Here is a 27,229-nt window from a genome sequence, read left to right as displayed (position 1 = left end):
TTAATTGTTGTTTTGCGATGGATGGGTTGGGTTGAACGATCCCGATATCTGATGACAAGTGGTACAGTCCACTTTACTGTTGACTGTACTCTTCTCTGAAACAAATATAATCACTTAAGTAAAAATTAGTTTAAGGGTCTGAAACTGGGCCTAAATCAATTTTAAGACTTGTTAACATCGGTTCCAGGAATACCTCTGACCCAAGTGATTATTTCAACCAACAATCATAGTTTTAAAGTGTTCGATCACTTACCAATGAAGTTAAAGTTCATCTCTTATAATATAATTGTACCTGGGGACATAGCCATGGCTCGGTGTAGTTTATTCCCATTTCAAAAGCAATACAGTATAAAGGAAACTCACGTTTTATTTACAACAAATTTTGGCTTTTATTATTTATGTTTCTGTGGAATTTCAATTTATTATAGATGGGAATACTAACCTGGAAATTTACAACACATAATTTATTTTACAGACGATGGTAAAAATCACTTGTTTATTATAGGTATAGTCTATACATGCATAAAAATTGTTGTGAAAATTTGTTTGAATTGCAAAAACCGATTCAAAATTGTAGTTGAAATTATAATTTACATAAAATAAATATAATATTATCAAATATTTATTTTACTGTTAAAACCTAAGTTTGCTAAAATTGCCTTAGTACTTCGGGGATTCAGTTTTGGTAGGAGAGAGCTTAGTAAAATAATCAGTATTTGATCGGAATATTTTCACCATATTGAGTAATATTCAGTGTAATCTTTTGCTCAAAAGTTACAACTAACGTTTTCCCCTTTGTACTTAATTTGTATAATTTGGTAGTATACTGTGGATGGCTTATTATAAAAACTTGTTAAAGGCTTTTGTTTAGTTTTCCTTATTATTTTGTTAAAACGACATAGTTACTTGGCAAAACTTAAGGCCTTAAATTGTTAGATACAATGTTTGGTATTGGCTGTTCATTTTAATCATCTATTAATTTTCACCACAAACACCATAAAACTACAGCCAAAAATAGTCTGTGATAATTTTTGTAAATAGGTTGTAAATAATCGTCCCTTTAGGGCCTAAAACTTTACGTTAAAAAAGATGGTCATTATGACATAAATATAACAACGATGAACAAACTATTTACAACCCCACTTGAGAGAGAGTCTTGAAACTGATTTCCAAGTTCACCTTTGTATTTCGTCCTGGTAATCTCTTGGATAGGAGTGTGTAGAGACAGAAAAGACAATCCAGGATTTCCAGTGCCAGCATCCGACAATGGTCCTGGTGCTACCAACTCTAGAAATGGAAATAAAAATAGTTAGTAAAATAGTAAAAACAAAAACAATTAAATAGCAATTCAAATATGCACACAAGATTTTTTAAATTTTACTTATATGTACCCTGAAAATGCATGGAACTAAATTTTGATGTACATCTGAAGAATCAGATTGCATCTTCACACTAATGTAAATAAATATAATTTACCAACTAGGCTACTATGGTGTATGATATAATAATCATTATTCATCATACGACAAAGTAAATAACAAATTTGAAGTTAAATTTGAGGAGTCTGAGTAATTAAAGTAAAAAATCTGTTCATGGTCAATACCAATTAACCAGTTATTTAAAAGAATTTAATATGTTTTATGTTTTCTTATAACGTAACACTCCCAATGATCAACAGATTTTAGGTCTCGTTTATCTGAATAAATGCTCTGTACAGTTCTTCACTATGACGTTAAATCGAGCTATTCCATAAATGATCAGTTATTTATTTAAAACCAACCCCCTCCCTAGCAGTTTTTTATCGGTAAAGACCCACTAATACTCCCTCAAACGGAATTGTGTGCTTAAAGTCCCAATTAAAATGGGATTTACTTTGTAATAGAGTCATTCACCATTTGTATCATTAAAATAACTTCTGGACTTTTTAAAATTAAAAATACACTTTTAATTTATTCATACAAAACAAACATTTTGCAGTTAATATAGCTGAATGAGGGATCATTTATAAGCATCATCTCTCCGTGACGTAGCTAGTTGTTTAAGTAAGAAATATTATGAATCGAACAAGAAATTATTATTACATACTTATAACAACACATTAAAGACATTATAGTACAATTAATTGTTTAATCGATATGCCTAAATAAGATAAACTTAATGTTACAAGTAGTCGTTTTGTAAATTTTGTAAAAGGAAGAATGGTTGGATTTGTAGTATTATAAATGTAAGCACACATTCCGACGAGGGGGGGATTTTCAGTATTTGGAATTGTCGACTCTTTTATTACGCTGAAAAATGAATATAAATATTGCACGAGGCAAAACGCTAGCTAAACAAATAATTTAAGAATATAATTGTGCCTATAAAAATTCCTATAAAGGAACATTATTAGAGACCATTCAGGAAAATTAAGTCAGGTTCACATGTTTTGGAAACATACGTTGAAAGGATACTGGATTTTACAAGTTCATTCTACACATAAATTTACTTATCTACTTCGATTAATTTATTTTTTACGAGTTAAAAAAAATAATTTATATGTATCACTGTATGTTGTTGGAACGCTCTTCTGTTTCAAATATCTGAATAGGTTGTGTTATATGCAAATTCAGGTATTTAACAATCATAAAAATATATGATAGTGTTACCGCATAAACTTATACACATTGTAAAGCATATCATTTTGGTTAACATTTTTATCTCGTCTTACGATTTGTGAACTATTCAAATAAAAATATTGATTACAGATTCACTAAATGGATTGATGTGTACACATTTGCATGTTGTAAGGTGGTATAAGGTTTCATTTCACTATCAATTACCGTGAGGCGTGAAATAATTATCTTTTAAACCTTGTGGTCCTGTTGAATTAAACTTCGAAACCAAATTCATATAAAAAAGGGTTTACTAATACCTGACATAACAAATGAATGAATATCAATTATACAATGGCAAACATAAACCCTTTTGAAGACGTTACACATTTTTTATAATCACTTAGAAATGTTGGTTTAAAATGTTAAACAACCCATTCAATGGTATATGCGCAATTTTGAGTTTTAAATATCATTTAACTTTTTTTTTATTAAAACGCAAAACATTATTTCAGCCTTAACTGTTTAAATTACAGTTTGAAAATAAATATAAAATAACATTTGATACTCATAAGGATTGTTTCTACTCTACATGCTAAGCCACATCAAGCACCACCTACTGCAGTTAGAATATTCAAAGAGCCTCAATAACATTTTACAGTCCAAAGTAAAACCGCTTGAATAAATACATAAAGTAAATATTACCTAAGGTCCATAAACCTCAAAGTTAACCTTAAGTATGTATGACATTGCATCAATCACGTATCTTTTGACATGACTAGCCTGTTTGAAGGCAAAGGACTGGGCTGTGAAGGACTACTTACAGATGCACATTGAAAACATCCCCTCCCCCTCCCACCACTGATACTCTACACAAACGACAGGTGGATATAACGACATATCAAGGGTCCTCTGCCATTGAGTGGGGAGAAAACCTCTAGAATTGTGTAATACCTTGTCAACTTATCTCACTAACATTCAGTAACCAAGTTTTGGTAGAGTTATTTGCTATCAATCTTGTTTGGTTACTTCTAAAGGAATTAAGACTTTATCAAAGACAATGTACTATGAACCATAAAGAGGTTGATGCGTTTTATTCAAACTAATCGATAATACAAAAAATATATATAAAATGTAAAATGATCAAATGTAAAATTATGTGAATGTTGATGTTTTTGTTTTTTGAGTGAAATAAAAAATCCATTTTTGAAAAATCTCAAAGCCCCATAATATTTCGTTCGGTTTCCTCTTGGAAGTTACGAAGTAGATAGACGTAATACATCATATACTTGGGATACTGCCAAAAAAACCCTCTTATCTTATTTTACAAAAAAAAATTACTACCGGAAACACTGAATGTATCTGTGTAAAATTCGTTGGTTAAAGTTAAACGATGGTTAAAGCGTGAGTCTTATTCTTTTATCTTTGTCGTTTAAAAATGGGTTTGAATTATAAAACAGTAGTACCCCTGTATGCAAAAAAGATCAACCCTTGATCCACTGGTATCCAACAATGAGTGTGTGTAAAAGCCTCAATTTTGGAAAACTAATTTAAAATTTTTAAAATTTTTAGTTACTAAATTTTGAACTTTGTGTCTCCCTACAATATTTTGGATTGTTCGGCTTCTTAGAACACTATGTACAATACTTATACATAAACAAGTAATTTAAAAGATATTTACAAATTCATTTTCTCTGTAGCTCAATAAACTATGCATTTCAGGCGTATTACAGTAATAATACACGCGAATTTGACGTAACTTTAGTCAATCGTAAAATAAAAACATTATATTTTGTTTTAATCCTATGTTTTATGTTCAAAAAGACATACCTGCACACAAATAATTTACTAAAAATAAAATTTGAAATTTATTTTTAACATTACACAAAATAAAACACATTCACCATGTAATGCAGTGAATGGTTGTTTCCAATGATGAATCAGTCAGGGCTTATGAGTCTGTAAGTAAGCGACACGCACTGAAATGTACCTTTAAACCTTCATAATTACCTCACGCTGTCAACCCAGCTTTCTCATTAGGCGCTATAGAAAGCGTCTTTTACACTTTGAAAGCCGGCCTTTCATCGATTAAATACACAGACACGAATGTCACTTTGAATGCCTTTGATCACCTTTGACCGTTTGGTTGGCGGTGCTTAAATTTGTTTTAATTAGCGAGTTTTCCACACAGGGCTCAAAGATGAATTAATTCCATATCTGGGAATCGGAATTCTATAAATTATTATTGGTGTGACGTCATAAACAGGAATAATCAAAAATAGCAGCAAACTTTGTCACAAATATGGGCTTTAGGACTATAACGAATTTTGTATGTTTGACATTGAGAATGATGCTTGAAACCATCATGAAGTAGATTTTGTGTGTTCAAGCACGTTAGATACCGATAATTTCATCCGATTTCGACCAGATTTATTTAGTAGGATATTTCCTATCAGAAACATCCTAGCCAATTTAGTAAAAAAATAACAGAATTTACTTTTTTGGTTATAAATTTTAAAGGGTTGCAGTTCTTTGGTTGAAAGAGAACTGAAATGTCTTAACTGACACAATATTGCAGATTTTAAAGACTCAACAACTTCGACATGTTTGACAACTGATTAGTTCTGAAATAGTTTTCGATATTCATTAAAAACGGTATCAGAAAAAACAATGTTGTCTCTATCTTTTTAGTCTGCTCCTATTAATCAGTCGTTTTAAGTGGTTTGTGGGTTGTTCATTCAAATACGGGGGGGGGATTCAATAAAGAATGAATTAATTATTCTAATCAGCCGTATAAAATCAGATGTTTCAACTGCTAAGTTTGTTTATTGAGTTTTCCGAAACAGTCTCGAATTGCCTCAACTTTTATGTTTTTTATACTGTAGTTTGTACACAAAATTTTTGCTATTTCTCTCACTAACGAACCAATATTTGAAGATCCGTCGTTGGATTTACTACAATAACCTTACTTTCATGCTGTCTAGCAGCATCCACTGTACCTACCTCTCATGAGGCTGAGATGTCGGGCGACCTCATGCCTGTAGAGTGCGCGGTCAGGCCAGTCTCGGTGGAGGCGGGCGACGGACCAGAGGGGTGGCTCCTGGACGGGGGTGGAAGTGGGGGCGGGACTAGCGACATCCTCCGGTACCTTGGATCTATCCGCCTCTACCACTGCAAACATGATTACCTCAACTTAACTATGTTACTCTGGAGTTTTAAGGGTTAAATCGTAGATGGGGGTCAGAGGATGGTTTTGATGGAATCTGTTGGTCTGGTATTGTAGCTACAATTAAGTACTTTTTTGAAGTGTTCCTTTTTGGTGCAGGAATCGCAAAAATTCTCAAGGGAACGTGGTCCGAAGGACTCAAATTTATACAGAGTGTCCCTGAACAACCTGTATCCCTTTTGTGGTATTGTTCCTTGCATAGAGACAGATTTTGCAATAATAACCATGGGTCTCCCATGCCTAGTTTTCCGTCTATCAACTCGTATTTGCTTTTTACAAATTTCCTTTTAAATTTTTAACGCTTCAACATACAATCTTTTAATTCCGTACATAAATGTAAAATTACCTAAAACGACTTTTCAAAAATTATTTTTGTATTTTCAACAATTTCGAAATGGCGGAAATTTAGAAATCTAAATCATTAATATCTCGAAAACATAGGATTTTATCGTAAAACACAAGAAATAATAAAATTGTTTAAATTGTAATACAAATCTAATGATATTTTAATCAACAAAACTAGTTGAATAACAACAAAGTTATGACACTTTTTATCACCCAATGTTTTAATATAAATAATTAAAACATTGATCAATAATATGGATATAGTAAATGTTATATACTAAAACTATACGGAATAGTTATTTGTGCAACTAGTGAGGAAAGTGAGCAATTGACTCACTCGAGAGAAATCCTTACTCACTCGCCTGAATGGTTTCTCGAGTGAGGCAATTGTACTTTGAACTCGAGTTGCACATTATACTTTTCCTACAGTTACCATAAAACAAATAAATTGGTGAAGAAACATAACCTATTTTTACACAGAAGTGAACTTTTAATATAACATTTAACGTGAAGTGACAAATACAACAGTACAACAGCTGACCAGCTGATTTACAGCCAGTGCTGCCAACGTATTTCGCGCGCATACGACGTTGCCTGCATGTTACGCGCTCACTATTTCGTGCCTTCACGATGCAAATCTGGAGTGAGACAAAGTAATTAGAGTGAGACAATGTTAACATTGTCTCACTGATGAGCGAATTGGCCACTTTGCTTTCTCAAATCAGTGAGAGAACATGTACATTGTTAGGTAACTGTAGGAAAATTTAAATGTTTCATCATTCAGTCTTATCAGCTGTTACTTCTCAATTTATTGTTACCAATTGATCAGCTGATAAATAGCATTGTCTGAACAATGAAATAGCTGTTTCCCTACAGTTACCTGACAAAGTGGGCTTCCTCGCACTGATTTGTAGTCTATATTGCAAAATCTGTTCTTCCCTAACCAAGGAACAAAAGAGGTACAGGTTGCTAAGGGACACCCTGTATATGTCGGAGATCGCACTCGTTCCTAGAGATACACAAGGGGCGTTACACTCGTCGTGCTAAGATGGGATACAACACTTGGCTAGCAGCAAACCACAAACTCTTGGTCCAACTAACATTTGTAGATACGTTTGTAAACGCTAAAGCTAGATTTGCAGTCGGATGACTATGAGTCCTACATTGCATTACGTAAGATTTTTTGTATGGCGTATATAATAAAATAAATATAAGCCACCTGACACACAATGATGTTAATTATAGTCATTACGCCAGTTAACAATTGTATTCGAATATGAGAATATAATCAATGGCTTACCTTCCACATTTTCAGATCCTACGTCAACTTCAGGCTCTGAGGTGGGTGTTCCAGGCTTCTCAAAAATACAAAAGAAACATGTTATTTTACTCTAGGTATTTATTTAACACGTATACGGATAGAATGAGCTTTTTCAAATTATCTTAAAACTATTCACACTGTAGTAGGACAGAAACAGAACGTTTATCCAAGATCAAACTGAAGTTGATTAGTCTCTAGATGTACACTCGATTTCGATAAACGGCGTTTTGGTCCAATAAAAGAAAACCTTGAAGGTTAAATCTGCTTGTTTGTTGGTCTACTTTACGACCTGTTTTTCTGTTTGTAGGTTACAATAATTGTTGAAATGTTTTAACGTTATTTATATCTATTTAAGTAAAATAAAATTTTATCACTCTAAATGGGTACAAATAAACATAATTAATAAATACAAGCACTTGTAACTTGCATAACTATTTATTAAACGTCTGAGCAAAAAATTGACGAGTAAAACTAACTAGTTTTGGACCAAATAATTTAATAATTTCTAACAATGACCAAGGGCTTTAATTCTAGAATCAGGTGTTTCACAACACAATAATAGTTTGGATGACTACTAATTTTCATTTAAATATCCCACATTACCTTCTCGATTCACTCGTATCACGTGTTTACAAAAATCAATGCCCACTTCACGTCGATGGCGATCACATCATTAACAATTAACAGCTTCCCATGACAAATCACCTATATGCGTGACCACCAGCGTGTTATTTACTAGGCCGTCCTGTGCTTGTGTTATGATTAACTCGAGCGTGCCAATGTATGTATCGATCGCGAGCGTGGCGGCGTCTGACGTATCACGAATACTGAGCCGATTGATTTGGATTTTTATCGCCACTTGTAAATTTTTATTAGTTAAACTAAGCTATGGGTGACCGTCATGCTATTAAAACTTTGCGAATATTGTTATGGAAAATGTTAATAGGTCGTCTTGTAGAAGGTGAAATGTACGAGTAGAAACAATGTGATAAGATAAACACATGAAATTAGCCTTCTCTGATTTGTATATCTTTGAGGTTGAAAGATTTCTTACTACCTAGATTAACCTCAATGGGCTGAATGAATGAAACATCACCGTACGGAAGATGTAGTAGTGAGTGGTTGCTTTAACATGTAGCCTATTGCTCGACTTCTTATCAGAAGGCTATTGCTTCATTGCTTCCATTGTGAATAGAGAGTGTAGTCTTTGATTATTTATTGCTGGACCCAGTTATCATTTATCATTATGCTATTTAATTCGTGATCAAAGAAAAACATTAGGTTAACATAACAATATTGGGTATTCATAATCCGAACAACGCTACACAAAAAATTGATTGACATTTCAAGATTACACTTAATTTAAATTTTAGTTGGAAAACACATTCAAGTATTCATGAAATAATAATTTTAGTCCATATATAATGTATGTGATATGAATTCTTTATTGCTTGCTCAAAACTTCTTATTTCTTCATAAAAAATCTCCAGAATGTTTCCTTTATTGTAGCTCTTGACAAATATGCTTATTTTTCAATAAATTGTCTTTGTATGGCTTTATTATTCTCTTAAGGAAACTGGACCAGTGTGAGTGAATATCGAGATGAGGATTCCATTGCAAAAGAATCTATACATTAGATCTTTATAAATTCAAATTTTATTTTTTATAATACTAAACGGCCTATAAGGTGTTTTATTAAAGTTTTTTTTTTATTTAATCAAATAATTTTCCCGCACAGGTTCTGTAACCTCAGGGCTTTATTGTTCTATTATATTATAATTAGTTAGATTTATGCTTTGAGGAGTATTTATGTTTTTTGTTTATATTAGAATAAATACAATACAGTAACATGAACTACTTATGTATAACCTTAGCTTATACAGATGTATTTATTGTACCTATTGTATTTGAAAAGAACAATAAAAGATTTTCCAATTTAATTCATTCAAATAAATAAATTTGAATACTAATGGACTTTTATTAGTTGCTTATATCTTTTAACTAAAATATTGTTTTAATGGGTTCAAACACTATGCTGTAAGACAATTTTGTATGTACTTGATTTACAAATGTATAAATCAATTCCATGAAAAAAATGTGTTCCCAATGTTTCATAAACAGTTTCCTAGATATAGATAGAAACAGTTTCCTTAAGTAACAACCACTCAATCAGTCTCTCTGATCTAAGAGTAATTAACATAGATTCACTTCGATATCCTCCAATCAATATGCTGTTAAGCAGAGTAGGGTGTTGACAGGTAGGTGGCGTTATCTAATGACAGAAGCCACTGTTTGTATGGAGACGGCCGCCATCTTGGATTGATAAATGGTGTTTAAACACACGTGGCGTTGTTTGATGCCAACGTGGCCAAGCTGTCTCTTGCAACACCGACCTAATGCTTTAAGCGAATAATCAATTATTGTTGATCAAAGACGTCAGTGGTTAAAAAACGGGTGTACAGACTGAGTTGGGTAGAAATATTGACATTGACTTATGTTGTAAAATCACACAAGTCTAATGTAAAATGCATCAGAAGGTTATGCATGGAACAAACGTACAAGAAGGATTCGTGAACCGACACTGTTGGTCCAACAGCCCCAACGGAACCAACAGTCTTGTTAGAGCAAAAATACAGGGGTAAGTTCCTTGTGTTACAAACGTTTTCATACAATTAATGGTTGAACAGAGTTGGATGCATAGAACTATAAACCTTGGATCCCGTGTGTATTATTTGTTTTACAGCACTAGAAAATTTTTTTTGACGTTTTGATACCACCATTATATTTTGCGGTGCTCTACGTTGCTGTAACGTGAAACATGTCTTGGAACATTAGCAACAGTTTATATAAATCCAAGATGCCAAAACAATGGTCGAAATTCAGCGACAAAAACTGCAGTATTTGCATAAATTTGATATGAATTCAAGATAGTTGCAGTCCCTCAACTTGTTGTTATAATTAAAATAAACATATAAAATAAGTCTGCTACGTGAAATTTTTCATTACTGAAATGTTTGAAATGCTATTTGCATTGCAAACCAATAAAAATCGCCACTTTGAAATACGAATACATAGAATTAAAACAGATGCACGATAAAAAACAACTACTGCAATTTGAACTCCTAGTTATGTTTAATTTTTTTTTTTTTTAAGTGTATTGACTAGATTAGTCTTTACATGTGCTCTAGTTACGTTGCTATATTCTAATGGGTTGGTAAGATGATATCTTTGACGATTTTAAGCTACTCAAGTTCCATTACCATTACAGTTTCATTACAAAAATATGTCAATGGTGTCACTCTTGTTCCATGGTTTTGGGCCAGTTATACCTTCTCGACGTAACTTTTCACCACACAGACTCATCTCCACCAGCGACAGTAACAGTTTTTCCCAGTGTTTAGTTTGGATTCACAGGATGTAATCACCAGAATCCTCGTCTGTCGGCTCAACACTAATAATGCATGTAGCTTCGCTGCACCGCCATGCAGCTCCTCAATATTGCAAGCGATGTTATTGGTTTTTTGTTTGCACGTCACAGCTGCCGCTCGTCTTGTTTACAATTTCTTTTCTCAAATTATTCCCTCCCCCCCCGCCATAATCCCTTCATCCTCTAGGCTACTGACGATTGTGCCTATTGATTGGGAAGTAAACAATATCTTGAGAGTTTCATGAAGAATTAACTTTAAAAAATGTTGAAGTTTATTGGACTTTAATGACTACTTGGCATTAAATCAATCTATGAAATCAGCGTTAGGGATCTACTAAACTATACAAAGAGTCAATTCTAGACATATTCTTAGGAATATGTTAATCATTGTGTCAACATGTGCCACATGTGCAGTGAAGTGAGTGTGTTTTTGGTGGTGCCTCTAAAGGGCCACACAATCAGTGAGAGGAAGTGCCAACTGCCAAGCAATATTATTCTGTCAATTCAAGTTTTTCTTTTTGTCTGAGATTTATCACTGATCGTTTTCATTCTTAATATTTTAATCCCTGTTAAATTTTTTTAAATCTTTATCAATTGTTGTTACTCCTTGTTGTTGTTTTCTATAGTTTTTAATGATATATTCCTTTCAATTATTTGTGTATTTCTATTGTTGTTTGATTATCTTCTCGAATATTAATATCTTGTAATGTAATAATTTGTAATATAACGGGATTGTTATTTATTTATATTGTTATGTATTATATTGTTATTTATTTATATTGTTATTTATTTTTATTGTTATTTATTTTTATTGTTATTTATTGTTGATTTTTCTATCGATTGTCTTATTGATTTTGTGTTTAAGCTGGTAACTGTTTTTCTCTCATTTTCAAATGGCTCTGTCGTTGGTATGTATGTTTAATGCACAATGTATGATGTAATCTATGTTAAACCCTCTTGTAAAATGGTGTTTGCAGTTTAATAAAAATGAAATGAAATGAAATGAAATGAACAGAATTTAAAAAAGGCTTATGAAGTGTTGTGCATAAGGTGTAATTGTAGAAATATAGTTTACAAAACAGCTTTGACTGGGAAACCCGATCTAGTAATATGACATAGTATTTCTATCTTCTTTATTACGTAATACGTAAGGCAGAGGCGATTGACCCAATTGCGCTTAAATAATTATTATGAGCATGGTATGAGTGAGACGGCTTGTAGAAATTTGATACTGACCAAGCTTTAATTTACCTGGACCCTAGGGTTGGATGTAATGCCTAACTGCCTAGAAAGTGTACAAAGGCAAAATATTATGATTCATCGACATTCACTTGACATTATTTCGAATAATTTCGAACAAACTTCATATCAAACAAACTAGGTTCTGAAGCGTTACTAGCGAGTGCAAAATATCTTATGTTTGACGTTTTTTAACATCCAATCACTCCCATTGCTTCAACCACTATTTGGCTTGAACATTACTACATTATAATTCCAGCAGGTAAGCGTCAATTTTTACACAGGTTTGATATCTATTCAAAACATTTCCTTACAGTAAATACACACTACCAATGCACGATGCAATTTTCTAGCTTTTGAGTATCGTTTCCGATATTTATTATTTTGTTATTTGTTTATTTAAATTCTTCCTACACCAGGATGTCAATAAACAACACGATTCTTACCTCAACTAAGACAGATGAATTAGCTTAAAGAGTTGTTTCCTCTAGTAATAATTTTGCAGCCAGTCTGTTAAAAAACTCTTAACGACTCACAAAGTACGTATTTGGTGGGTGGGGGGAGGGGTGAGTGAGGGGTTTTGATTAAAGAGCGGGCGCCGAACCGCGACGGTGTCTAGGGGCGATGTTGACATTTTGGCGTCGGCGACACCATGATTGGAAACATAAAGATAAAGCAATAACTTGATTGATGCGGCAACTGTCTGATTGTTTATGGGCACTTAGAGCTTCCGGTGTGTGTAGGGGGGGGGGATATTACCACCCGACACCTGCTTCTGGTCATTGAGTTAATCAGATTAATGGAGAGATTAGACCACTCAACGTTTTAAATTAATAAAACCAGTTTTATATTGGGTGTTAGTTAAGGCTGGATTCCCCCCCCCTATACATAGTATAATGGAAAAAGTATTGTTTGTGTGAATATTTTTGAGTTCGTATTTGGAATGGAAATGTCCATTTTGGGCCCCCTGAACCCAAAAGTGGGGTTCGAAGAGATGTCTAAGTGTGTGCAAAAGTGCACGTACATGGATATGTACGGAGCCCCAGACCACACCTGTAGTCCAATTTTGATTAAATCCAATTTGTGGGTACTACACCCATACACCTTCAGGCATTGTTTATTTATTTTTATTTACAAATTTTCAAACAAACCCATAAAATAACAGAAAATTGGGTTATAACAAAATCAGTTCTAAACTTACAAAACGGTACAAAAAACCCAATGCTACAAAAATTGCGGCTTAAAAGCTGTTGCAGTTTTTGCGATTTTACCTATAACAAATCATAGTTACTCCCACCTCTTACCGCTTACATTAAGGGTTGTTAATAAAATAATAGGAGAAAGTGTCAGTTTGTTGATAGCGTTTATTTACTTTATTGCGTATATCACATTGTAAATTACACATTTTTGTTTGCTCAACAACAAGCAAACTACATGGTTGATTATTTCCGATCGATAATGGCATAGACCAATGAAATTTTAGGAAAGTTGTCAATCTAGAGAAAATAGACGTATGTTTACGATGAATCTACTTATTCTACGGTTTTGTGGCAGTAAAGTGATTTATTCCAAACAAAACCCCCAAATAAAGAAGTAGAGGTCAAAACCTTAAACAGTGTTACTTGAAAATATTTGCTTTTAACACAATTTTCAGGTTTTTAATCATATTCTTAAAACACCAAAGAAGAGTTTTTTGGACTTACAGAAAGCTTTCGATAATCTAAATTGGGAAATCCTCTTCAACAAATTAAAAACCTTTGGAATTAAAGACAAAGTTCTAGAATGGATACACAGCTACTTTACAGACAGATACCAATATGTTGAAATAGATCACCAACGCTTCAGTTCGATAGTTTGTGTACAATCCTCCCTCAGAAGAAGTACAATAGGCATCCCACAGGGCTCGATACTCGGTCCACTATTCTTCATAATATATATCAACAGTTTTCCAGACTCCTTAAACCCTGAACAGAAATGTATTCTATTCGCCGATGACACTACCATACTCACCCCCATCCAACCCAAAACTGACAATAGTAACACAATAAATTCAACCTTGGACAAAGCCACCGAAATCTGTGACACATTGAGCCTAACCATCAACAAAACAAAGACAGTACATATAACCTTCATGCCCAGCAATAGACATGGCACAGGAATTGATACAGATCCAGTCTCGACCATAACAAACTCGAACTCGACAAAATTCCTCGGTGTATTCATTGATAAAAACCTAAACTGGAGTGACCACATTGATTATCTCTGTAAAAAACTGACGTCTGCGCAGTTCGTAATTAGGAGAATCAGAAATATTACAAATGAAGAAACGGCGTGGGTGGCCTATCACTCCCTGTTCTCATCACACCTGAGATATGGAATAGCGGCGTGGGGATCAGCAGCTATTAACAAGATTGTTAAAGTCCTTATCCTTCAAAAGGAAACCATCAGAACTATACTGCGGCTGGATTATCAGGAACACTGCAAACCCTTCTTTGTCCAAAATAAAATCCTCACCGTTATTTCACTTCATATTCTGGAAACCATCATCCTGGCCATAAATTCCTCGCCCAGTCTCAGACAAGATAAACACAACTACAACACACGAAATAGGGCAAACATTGATCTTCCACAACACACACTCACAAAATTCAGCAACTCCCCACTGTACACTGGTTCATATTTCTATAATTTACTGCCGAACTCTATAAAAGCCATTGACAAACACAACACATTTATTTACAAGCTTAAACAATATTTAATCAATAGGCCCTACTACACCACAGCAGAGTATATCGAGGAACACACTTTTCAACACCTTAGATAACGGGACTCACTTCGAGAACCAAACAGATGAATCTTGACGATTCCCCAATCACCCGATTGCGGAGAAGACTTCAGAAGTAAGAAGTAAGTAAGTAAGTAAGTAAGTAAGAGTCAGGAAGGAACTATGGACCATAACTTTTACTAAAGACGACTTTTTAGAGCTTGTCCTATAACTATCCAGAGCTACGGTAATAGGGCTGTTAGTTGATTAAAGCATAACAGTCGACCTTTGTCGCTCCTGCAGCAACTAAATGTTAATCCAGAGAAATGTCAAGTACGGACCTTACCCCTCCTCCACAGGGATGGGGGACGTCCCTAGGGATCCTACTGTAATTACAAAACGAGAGGATAAGCGGCCCCCATTAATCAGTTTTTGGCATTTTGTTCCGGCTAAAAGTCAAATCTGATTGTCAAGTTTGAATAAAGACGCTTCTCTCTGAGCAATAACAAGCATAACGTAAATGTGAAGCTCACTTGGTTTTATGTCAACAGGCTGATACAATTTCTCAAAGAAATAATGAACGACATGATATTTGTATTTTTTCGATCTCACTTTTTTATATGAGGATTATAAAGTTTTCTTTATATTTTCATAGTTTATTGTTAAAAATGACATCGCGTACCTTCGAGGCTTCGGCCGTTGATAGTTAAACAAGTTATCGGAAAAACCTGTGAACCCCTGTAAATATCTTCTCTATCTCCATAGAAGTTAGGTAAAGATAGGGTAGCCGTAAAAATTATTGGTGCTTGTGCTTGAATTAGGATTAAAAGTTATAATGTTATTAACTTCCAATACTATTGAAAAAAAAATGTGAAAGGACACATTTGAATTACCTCTCAATCCTTCTAACGAAAAATAAACAAGAATTCATACATTAAAACATTACATAAGAACTACATATTTCTTGAACAAATCAGCTAGTTTTCCTCATCTACAAGTATTCGTTCACCGTTGGTAAGTAAATGGCATTGTTCACTGTAATACGACAATGGGCCATTACCCTAAGTGGATCAACATTATGACGTCTTCCTGCTGTCATCTGTTTGTCAATGCTGATTGTTTAAACAGCTGATTGTCGCCTAACCTCAAACAAACACATTTACATTATCACCACAATATAACCTGGCTGGTATTTACCTTCGATTGGTCAATTTTCTAAGTGATTGCATCTATTGTTTAAACATTTTATGAAAATAGCTCAGACGATCGAGTATTACAATATTCAGTAGTGTTTTCTTCGTTTTCAATTCATAATATTGTAACTTTCAATACAATATTTTTATACTTTTAGTAGAATGAGAGTTACTCCACATTGATTTCATTTGACTGATGCATTCAGATAAATCTTAACAGGCAAGAATTGAATAACGGATAAATACAAAAAGCGTTCTTATGATACAAAGAAAAAATTTGATTCAGTTTTGAACACAATAAATCTACCAGAAGTAAATCATAACGTAACCCAATACTAAAAGTGTAAAAATCATAACTACTGACATGTAAACTCATGCAAATTTAGATAAATCGCAAAAAAAAGTTAGTTCAAACCATTGCGCTTGTTTATTGACATCGTCTTCCATACATAATTCAAACATTTTTTAAGCAAACGAATAAAAAAAAATAATAATAATGGTTGAGTGAAAATTTTGTAGAATGAAATGTTTGTTCTAACTATTATTAACTAAATTTTTAACAGTGTTCTTTTATTGAATTAAATTTGCTAGTTTTTTTTTTTTTTTTTTTTTTTTTTTTTTTTTTTTTAAGCGAATATGTAAGTTTCAACTTTTTGCAGTTTTAACAAACCGTTCAGTATATTGATTTTCTGCAATTGGCAGTTCAACAGTACAGTAGATTTAAAATCAGTAAATAAATATAACAAACCATGGACCGCGATAAGAGTAGTCTGAGGGGCGTAATTGGGCAACAAATTATAATTCGATTTCGAACTTTTATCGTTTTTTGTTTTGTAAATGCCTATTATAATCACGGAGAATAGAATGAAGCTTTTGTTCGTACAACAGCTTCAATGTGTTAAAACTAAATCAAAAGTATAAAAATATACGAAAAATCTTCTATTTCAATAATTAAAAAACTCAATTGTATTACGATGGAAAATTACAAATTATGACTTATATAATAAATCATTAATATATTATGTGATAAGTAATAAATTGAATCATCAACCATCATCAATTAACCATACATGTATTAATTAGTAACTAGTGTACATGTTGCTCGAATTCGAGCAATTGCAAAGTATTACAGGAGTTTTAAAACACGAATAACAGTCATATTTACAATTAGTTTAAAAGAGTCAACTCAAAGATTACCGGTGAGTAACTCAGACCATGTTTATCTTCGTTATTGATAAAACCTAAAGCATTCCAGCCGGTTTTCTCCTTCTCAAAATGCCTCGATGTACAGGCAACACAGGTCATTGATAGAGGGCCAATTGAGAACGAAAAGTCTTTTTGGGGTAGTGTTAGGGCACATTTGTAACCTAATAGTTGAGATTGTCCAGGGTCAGGTGCTGACTGTGATGAGTTAAGCCTATTACCACAGAAAACATACTACTATGGTATGTTTTCTGTGCTATTACACGCCACTGTTCTGTAGCTGCAGTCGTTATCACGATTACGCCTCCTGTCTATGTTTCGTTGTCGTCGCGTCGGAGGCATTTAAAAGAAAAAACAACAAATAAACAAATTATAGCTACTATTATACACAAAACAACTATAAACGCACAAATTTAGGTTACAATCATGTTAACACGATCCGTCATAGCGACACAAAAAAACGATAAATACACAAATTTGAGATACAACCATACTAACACGATCCGTCTTGGAGGTTATGTTTACACAATCTCAAATAGTAAATAAATGTACTCAATGCGTTTCATTGAATCGAAAAATAAATGACAGCAATTAAATTATACAGCTGATCAAATTGTAAACAATTATGTTCTCCATAAGGATAACATGGGAACTTTCAAAGCCATTGGGGCAGAGCCCAAGGGACGTTTTCAAAAATGTAAGGTCAGTTTGCAAATCTACGTGACACGCTCTTTCCAATGAGACGTCAATGGATAAAATCGGTTAAGAAATGGCGGAGGAGTTCAACCGACAAAGTTTCATGTCGCGTATTAATTATATAGATTGCCAGATTACAGAACTAACTTTGAGGAAAAGCTTTATTTTAACCCTAAATAGAACGATCCAGGGAGTAAAGTGTGTGTTGAAATAAAATGTGCATTGTTATTTACAATTAAAATTGTCAAACAAATAATACTTTTATTTATCTATATAAATAAGTCAATTTATGAATGGGTTTTGGAAATTTAATTTAGCCAATGGTTAACTGTGACACCATGTGCATCTGATCATACGGATTTGTCCCCGGATCAATTCAGAGATGCTTTGTCAATTCGCTATGGCCGCACACTAAGAAATTTACCAGTACGATGTGATGGTTGTGATCAACCTATGAATCTTACCCATGCTTTAAATTGTAAAAAAGGAGGATTGATCAAACATGGGCATGATCAACATCGAGACCACTGTGCTGCGATAGCAAATATGGCCTGGAAAGGGGTTGAAGTCGAGCCTATTATGAGAGAAGCTGACCCTGCAAACAATGTGCCTGCTTTAAAAGCTGATTTTAAAGTTAATGGTATTTGGGAGGCTGAGAGAGTAGCGTTTTTTGATAATCGCATTGTTAATGCTGACGCTCCCTCTTACGCCAACCAAGAATGGGGAACAATATCTCGAAACCATGCTGTTCAGAAACACAATAAATATGACAAAGCAGCCGAAGACATCAGAGGAAGCTTCACACCATTAATATGTTCCACGGAAGGAGTCCCCCACAAAGAATATGAAGCGTTTCAGAGGAGAACAAGCGAAGCCCTGGCTTTAAAATGGAGAAAACCATACTCCCAAATTATCGGATGGTTGAGGATCCAAAGCCAGCTTTCCATCATTCGAGCGGTTTCGCTTAGGCTACGGGGAACTAGACGAAAAATTCGTAGTATTCAATTTGAAGATGGTGCCGCAATTCCCCCATTGCTCTATTGAGCTTTCATTTTATTTTTTAAACATTTATATTTGATTGAAAATCATAGTCATATGTTGAATTGTTTGAAATGTATATTTTATATGGCCTGTTAATACATAATGGGTTTTGGAAATGGTTCTTCTTAATCTATATATTTAATACACAGTTGTAACACTGTTTTCTCAGTAATTACTGGACCGATCTACAAGATTTATGTCTCAAATTAAAGGGGATAGTGTGTAGATTTGCCAAACTTCCTTAGAATTAACGTTTTTCCTAAGGGCTACGACCTACAGCCCTTTAAAGGTCGAGTCAATACAATTCTTATTGAAGAATATAATACACAGTTTATAAATTATTCGTCAGCTGTTTAATGTTTGTCAAACATTTGTTATTATTTTTATAACCTCACTTTTAGTATGCAATTATTAAACTTGGAGTTTCTGTTTATAAACACACGATTTTGATCAAGGAAAGTGTATTGGTTAACTTAGTTTTGAAATGTTTTAGTTTTCCTGCAAAGTGATCTGAAGGAAAGTGGTAATTGAGTTTAAGTTTGAGTATGGAATGTGAAATAATACCCATAGTAGGGAACTGAAACTTATTGTTTTGATCAATATAATTTATTCTCTACGGCCACCAGAATAATCATGGGGAAATCCGCTTGCAAGTTGTACATATAATTGCTAATGAGTGGGAAACATACAAACATTTTATAGTAGGTGACGAATCTTACTCAAGATCAGCGTTAGACGTTCAGTGGTACAAAACTTTACCTTCTCGAGATGGCGAGTATGCTGGGATACGTGGAACTACAATATAGGTATCAGTGATTTTTTTTTTCAAGTACACAGGGAAGTTGCTTGAGAAACTGTGACTTACCATTCGGTTCTGGTGAAGAAGTATGTGACTTGATGTGTAAATGGCAATGTTGACTCAGGTCATTATAGCGTTATAAAACTTTATCATTAACCCCAGGGTGTGAAAAGTACAAAAAGAAAAAGAAAAGGTAATCATTAACCGGGCGTAAAGAGACATACCGAACGAAAAAAAATGTAGAGAACCATCGAACTAAAAAGGTAAAGAGCAGTGTTGGTGTTAAATGTGCTCTGGAAGTCCCTACAAAAAATACCAACTCTTTTGAATTGGGGTCGTTAGATTGGATTTGTCACTACTTCAAATCTATGAATTTCGAGTCAGAACAGACTAACTGGGACACAAAAATGTTTTAGTTTTCCTGCAAAGTGATCTGAAGGAAAGTGGTAATTGAGTTTAAGTTTGAGTATGGAATGTGAAATAACACCCATAGTAGGGGACGGAAACTTATTGTTTTGATCAATATAATTTATTCTCTATAGCCACCAGAACAATCATAGGGAAATCCGCTTGCAAGTTGTACAGATAATTGCTAATGATTGGTAAACATACAAACATTTTATCGTAAGTGATTAATCTTACTCAAGATAAGTGTTCGACGTCCACATTTTACCTTCTCGAGATGGAGAGTACGCTGGGATATTTGGAACTACAATTTATCAGTGAACTTTACCCTCACTATATTTTTTCGAGTAGGCCTACACACTATTTTTTTAGGAAGTCCCTTCTAAAAAATACCAATTTTTTTAAATTGGGGTCGTTAGATTGGATTTGTCAGTAGCCTACTGCAAATCTATGAATTTTTAGTCAGAACAGACTAACTGGGACACAAATATTTTTTCCTTATGTTGTCACAAGGGGAAGGTAAAATGAACTCCTTATCAACATTTTGAGTTTATGGAAAATCTTATCAACAGCGACTATAAAAAAAGTATTAAGGGTCAAAGGAGACAAAAAACTATTTGAGTAAAATATAATACAAATCTGCATTTGAAATGGCCAGTTCTAAGTCTCACTTGAATCAACATCTTTCTGGTAGTGGTAGTCTACATAGTTTTAAAATCCACGACTCCTTTTCCATCAAATTGGACCGTTAATACCCTCTAACATTGAACAAAGTAGGCATATGCCCAACTTTATATATACTACGTAAACACAGCTTTTACTCACAGTATGGGTCAAAGATTCGTGAAATACGACCAACTGCTGATGCGTGATTTACATGTAGGCTAAAAGTGACTATCTTTATTCCATACAACAAATGTAATGAAAAAAAACTACGAATATAGGAATATACTTGAGCAAATTATCTAAATAGCATAAATAGCTGCTTATTAGGTTATCAGCATTGCCCAGTTTGTATACTATTTATTTTTCAAATGAAACTCGAATTAATATAAAACATTCATTTGGTTAAAATAATATATCGGTTTGATTAACATAATATAGTTTATACAGGCAAACTATCAGTTCTGTTTCATGTAAAAATTAAACAACCCCTAAATAAAATACAAAGATAAACAATAATTGTTAATTATTATTTCTTTTATTGCTGACAATATTCCCGTGGCAGAGCACGGGCGGTTAACTAGTTACTCTAAATTTGCAACTGTTTTTTTTTTTTACTCTGTTTAATTTAAAGCCATATTTTCCCATTTGTTACATTTTGAACAATCAGATGTTTGAAAACTTTACAATAATGACATGTTAAAGTGGTGATGGTTGTATATATTTTCTTAAAATATCTCGAAAAACACTCTACTTGAAACAAAACTCTGATGCTGTTGATGTTACTGATCATTATCGGGCAACAGAGGGACAACATTCGGTGTTTAACATCCCTTGATTTGAAAAAAAACTCGGTTTTGCATATAAAATATCCCATTATCTTAAAGACGCCGTAACTCTAGAAAAGCGATTAAGATCGGACCCACAAACCGGATTGAATGCTAAGTATGCAGAACTTACTTTAGTTTTAAACGATCCTTTAAAAGTTTTTCAACTGGTCCCAAAGGAATAGCATTGACGCGATATTCTGTGATGGTTGCTGTAAGTAATGTGTAATTCACTAATTTGTTACAAGTGATATAACAGACTTGATGGTAATGTTTGTTCTGTCATTACTACTATGTTGCCTTCCAATGTACTTGAAAAGTAAAGAGTACGATAAGGTACACATATATAATAACTCCGACACCACAAACTTATAAGCACGCACTGGAATTTGTAACCGACATAATACCAAATTGAGATGCTGTATATGTAATTAAAAAAAAGTAATGCCGTATGTTTTTAACCATAGCTTTGACTAGAAATGCCAGCCAATCGTAACTAATGCAATTTTCAGAATAATTCATATCCTAACAAATCTCGCAAATTCTGTCGTTTTGTCCTTAATCTTGATTTAAAACAATGTAACACTCTTTAATCAAATAGCATTAATTTTACCAAAACCATATCCGACACTTTATAAAATAATACACTATCTTACATCCAATATCAGGACCAACGTTTTTACAAACTGGCGGCCTATTTACACCCGTAAAAATCTGGTTGATTTGGTAAACAGTATCTTATTAATGGTTGAGTATCAAAGAAAACACACGGGAAATAACCCCTCATAGAATCTTGACACGGATTAAACTCAGCGCAAACAAATGCTATTGTTGAGACTCAACAGGGCTTCATTCCCGAGAGGGTATGTTTTTGATTACACGCCCTCGGAGTAGAATGGTTATATGAAGGGCACGGCGCCTTCTGTCCTACTTGTGAGAGGGATAGCGTATGGGGCGTAACATTTATTTTATTTTTTTAAATTTCCAGGTTTCGTTTTTCAAAAGTTTTAAAATAATTCCCCTTAGGTATAGTGGATGAAGTTCGGGTTACTTAGGTATAGTGGAAGAAGTATAGGGTACTTAGGTATGGTGGAAGAAGTATACGTTACTTAGGTATAGGGGAAGAACTATAGGATACTTAGATATAGTGGAAGAACCATAGGATACTTAGATATAGTGGAAGAACCATAGGATACTTAGATATAGTGGAAGAACCATAGGATACTTAGATATAGTGGAAGAACCATAGGATACTTAGATATAGTGGAAGAAGTAAAGGATACTTGGGTATAGTGGAGTTTCTCTAGTTTTACCCCACAGGAAATTAATTTTTACTGGCATCAACTTAATTAAAGCCAATTTCTCGCTTAATCGTACTTATAGAGTTCAGGTGAAGTTATCAAATATAGAAACCGAATTTAACAAACGCAATTACAATCAACAATTTCTTATATTCAGCAGCAAAATTTAAATACTTTTAACATCAGTATTCATCTATCAGATTGTTTAATATCCTCACTTATGATTAATTTAATTTAGCAAAAGAGTGGTGTGATAAAGACGCTATCATCTTATCCGAGGGAAGGGGTTTCACATAACTGTGAAAAACTTAATCGAATCTTCAAACGAAAGCCAAACTCAATTTCAGCTTAGAAAGTTTGCACTCTCCCAAGATGTTATCTCTTTGAGGAAAATTCGGTAAAGAAGGTTTAGGTTCGGTTGAGGGCTCCTCAGTGAGGTAAAGGTGTAAAGTATTCCATTTGGAGGTTTCTTTAGACCATTCCGCATTTCAGATCATGTCTTTAAAGATAAAGTGCGAAGTGTCTTAAACAGTTTTAGTACAAATTACGTTGGCGTAAATTTCACAAATCGCCTGGAGTGCATTAAGGGGGAAAATGTTAACTAAACAACAGAAGTAATTGTTCATATTCGTATATAACATGTTTTGGGCAAATTGTTGGATATATTATCAAGACAAATTTTGGCAATAATAAAACAAATGAGAAACGAACTCTACAAATTGTTACACGATTTTTCTATGGTGTTTTGATTTTTCAATTGACGTTGGATATGCGATTAACCTACTTTGACTATTTGATGTTGAAGGACTCTGGCAGTAAGTATCAGTTTTAATACTGATTTGTATGATGTGGTTTGGTTGTTAGACAAAACATACACGTATCTTGATTGAGTCATTCAATACTAGTGTTACTGTGTAGAAGTAGGTTTGTTGCATGCTTCTTTTACTGCGTTATATAGTTATGGCTACTCTACTGTAGATTCACTAGGCCAGCAACTAGGCTAAGTAATTACGCTTTCCAAAAGTGTGTTTTCCAAAAATATCTACACTTGGGCTTTTACTGCCCCTTTTAAATGGTTGTAACCATGATTTCTAAATAAGATATCTAACCTCTTCACGTGGACGTCCCGGGCTCCAGGAGGGCTTCACTTCATCTTCAGGACAAGTCTCTATGTCCACAGTCTCCTCGTCGTCGTTGGTGTCAGAGGAGTGGCGAGGAGCGGAGTACACGGGGTGGAAGGCCGAGGGGTACAACTTGCCCTCCCCAGGGGGTAGAAGTAGGGGCGATGTCGGGGGTAGACCCAGCCAGGGTAGTGCGGAGTACGGTGACAGAGGGTGCTTGTGCCACACGTAGTCCATGACGATCGGCAAGGGAGGGACACGGGTGGGTGCTGGTGGAGGCAGTGGGAAGGGAGGAGGTGAGGGGTCCGCGCCTGGAGACTTGACTGGAGGTGACCTCTGGGGGTTGGAGGTGGAGGAGAGTAGCCGCTTTCTGGTGCCACCGTTGAACATTGCCTAGAAGAAACATATCAGTATAGAGTAGAGCTTCCAAAATATTTACATACAAGCTACAGTATTAAAAAACTGTAATAATATAAACCCCTGCAACGTTTGGATGTAAAATATTACATGGATCTCGATTAAAGATGTTCCCAGATGGATTCATTATCCTATTCCAATTGTATAAAAAATATGACTACTGAGTAGAACATAGTCAATGGTATAAAAGATATTATTCCATCAAACTCTTTAGATTGAATACATTTCACATTTTGATCCTAAAGTAGCATAAAATACTTCAACATTATTGCAAAGCTACAGGAAAAAGAAATAATTGATTTATAGCTATCCTTTATATATTAGTATTAGACATAAGTCCTAGCTCGTAGTCGTAAGCTGTTCGTACTTTCAATAAAGACAAGCTGCTAAACCCGTGCTTTGCAACGGAAAGAAAATTTTACCTAGAGAGCTATTAAAGTGGTCTGATGTGTATTTTATAATACAGCAACTCTATGATTTAGTTTCAAAATATAAACTGATTTAAAAGTGTAACCCTACCTACTTACTTTCAAACCCCTACTTTTGATGTTAATAGATCCAATAGAATATGACAACATACCTTAGTGTAGCAATAGCATCAATCGCTTCATATTGATGCTTCATGAATGACATGTTTGACAATAATTCTTCAATTTTGGTCAAGCCTCTTTTAGCTTACTATATAAATTACAAAATGAAACTTTGAGCAGTACTTTACAAAACGTATACAACTTCACTTTAAACCCAAACATAACCCTCCTCGATCTACATTAAGCGTCACAAACATCTTTTTCGAGTAAATAAACAAACACCAGTTCATTGTACTGACCATCTGTTTCATTAACTAAATTCAATTAAATCATTATTTAAACTTTGGAAACATGCCAGGAGTAGGCCTTTGGAAATCAGCCTGTGGGACAGAGCCCTTAAGAAATTCGTCCACATCAATACTTTTCGGCAATTCAACACACTCTAAGCTTCATTATTATGTACCATATGCCTATATTTTTATTTAGTAAATGACCTTAACCGTTTACATAAAATTTGATTGTATCACTTTAATAATATAATAGATATCCGAATCTTCTAAGTTACGTGTTTTAAAATAATTGCATTAATAATGAGTGAACAAAATACTCCAGTTTTTAAGCTATCCTTTTAATTAACATTCGTTATTGGTCCAACCATTATCTACTAAATACTTAATTCCTTAAACCAAAACTTGCTAACGTTTTTAATGGTAAAGCTTAATCCATATTTTAATGAAACACAAAGGTACAACTCAAAAAAATTATAACTGCAATGTAACAAATAACTACTGTCACAACAAATAATCAAATCAAACGTCATATTTACTTTTACCTTGACGTCTTCCCAGGCGTGGACCACTTCTAGCGGAGGATTGCCACTGAGTCGCATGTGTCTTCTCCAGGAGTTGAAGTTGGCCGCGTCGGGCTGCACGTACTTGGCGTTGGGCCCGGTGCGGTGCGAGTGGAAGATGAACTTGTTGGGGGAGAAGAACAGTCCACAGATGGTGCACTTGATACACTTGGCTCTGGAGGAGTTATACCTGGAGGGGAGGAATGCTCCACGACATCCCCAGGCGCACTCGTGGTGGACGCTGAACGCGAAGTCGTCCGGCAGTCTGGGCGGAGTGTTGTCTCCCAGGAAACTCTTGCAGAGCCTCTCGGCCTCCCTGAAGGAAAAGGTCGTAAAATATATTTACAATATTGTATAATACGAAAAACTAGTCACTTCCATCTATGTCCATATCATAGAATGTTTGTAAAAAATGTTTTGTATTGATAATATTGTTTAGCAAATATCTATTTGCTAATTGAATTCACATGAATTTCTTAAAGACATATTAACTAGTTGTAATGCCTAATTTTGAAAAAAAAAAACAAATAAAAAAACTGTCAAATTAATAAATATATAACAAATAAAATTAAAAAAAATGTTTTTGGAAAAAAATAATTAGTTATCTTAGCTACTTTTTGGCCCATAAAACCTATTGATAATTTCTTGTTGCTGCTTACAGGGCACCTTGGGTATGAAAGCAAAGACTTCTTTTGCCATTGATTCTACAAGCCATTACAAGAAACCAGATTCAAACATAATCTTAACATAATATTCACCAGTGGAAGTGCTACCTTCTAGTGATCATGCCACACCGTCGCGACGACACAGGCATGGCTCCTGCTCTACGTAGTATCTCCAGCTGTACAGGGGTACACTGCACACAGGTGATGCCCAGTGCCACCCGACGGTTGTGTATCTCGTTGTAGCTGAACTCCTTCAGCAGAGTGTTGCTGATCTGCGCCAGACAAAGTCGCTCCTGGTTCTCTATGACCAGCGAGACTATCGGCACTCCGTACAGCAACACTGTCCCTACCTGTGACAAATCGTGATTGCAACAGGGAAATCTTGCACTTTTAAGGCACTTGATCACCACACAGGCACTTTATGAGCGGTTGACAGCGAAGCACTAAGAATTATTTATTTAAGTTTCTATGATAATGAACAGTAAGAGTCAGTTAAAGCCTTCATAATATGTTTTATGATCTAACGAATAACCTTTCAGCTCTAGCACTATGACATCTTAACTGTTTGCCATTTCGTTCACCTGAAAGTCTGGGCATTCCAT

The 27,229-nt window shown here is 34.3% G+C and overlaps 1 protein-coding gene across 1 annotated transcript; it reads right to left on the bottom strand.

Annotated features, from left to right (window-relative positions):
• On the bottom strand, positions 1 to 27,229 carry LOC129003713 (SKI family transcriptional corepressor 2-like). The gene is made up of 8 exons (XM_054432010.1): positions 27,209 to 27,229; positions 26,736 to 26,977; positions 25,945 to 26,278; positions 24,154 to 24,558; positions 7,466 to 7,523; positions 5,598 to 5,765; positions 1,180 to 1,287; positions 1 to 95 (listed from the first exon to the last, which is right to left on the bottom strand). The coding sequence occupies exons 1-8, from the start codon at positions 27,227 to 27,229 to the stop codon at positions 1 to 3; spliced, it is 1,431 nt and encodes a 476-aa protein (XP_054287985.1).

The sequence above is a fragment of the Macrosteles quadrilineatus genome, unplaced genomic scaffold, assembly GCF_028750875.1.
Source record: "Macrosteles quadrilineatus isolate MER2022 unplaced genomic scaffold, UCM_ALF_1.0 Scaffold_9__3_contigs__length_116548681, whole genome shotgun sequence".
In the NCBI taxonomy this organism is placed as follows: Eukaryota; Metazoa; Arthropoda; class Insecta; order Hemiptera; family Cicadellidae; genus Macrosteles; species Macrosteles quadrilineatus.
Note: the sequence above shows the minus strand (reverse complement) of the source record. Positions and strands in the feature narration are given on the sequence as shown.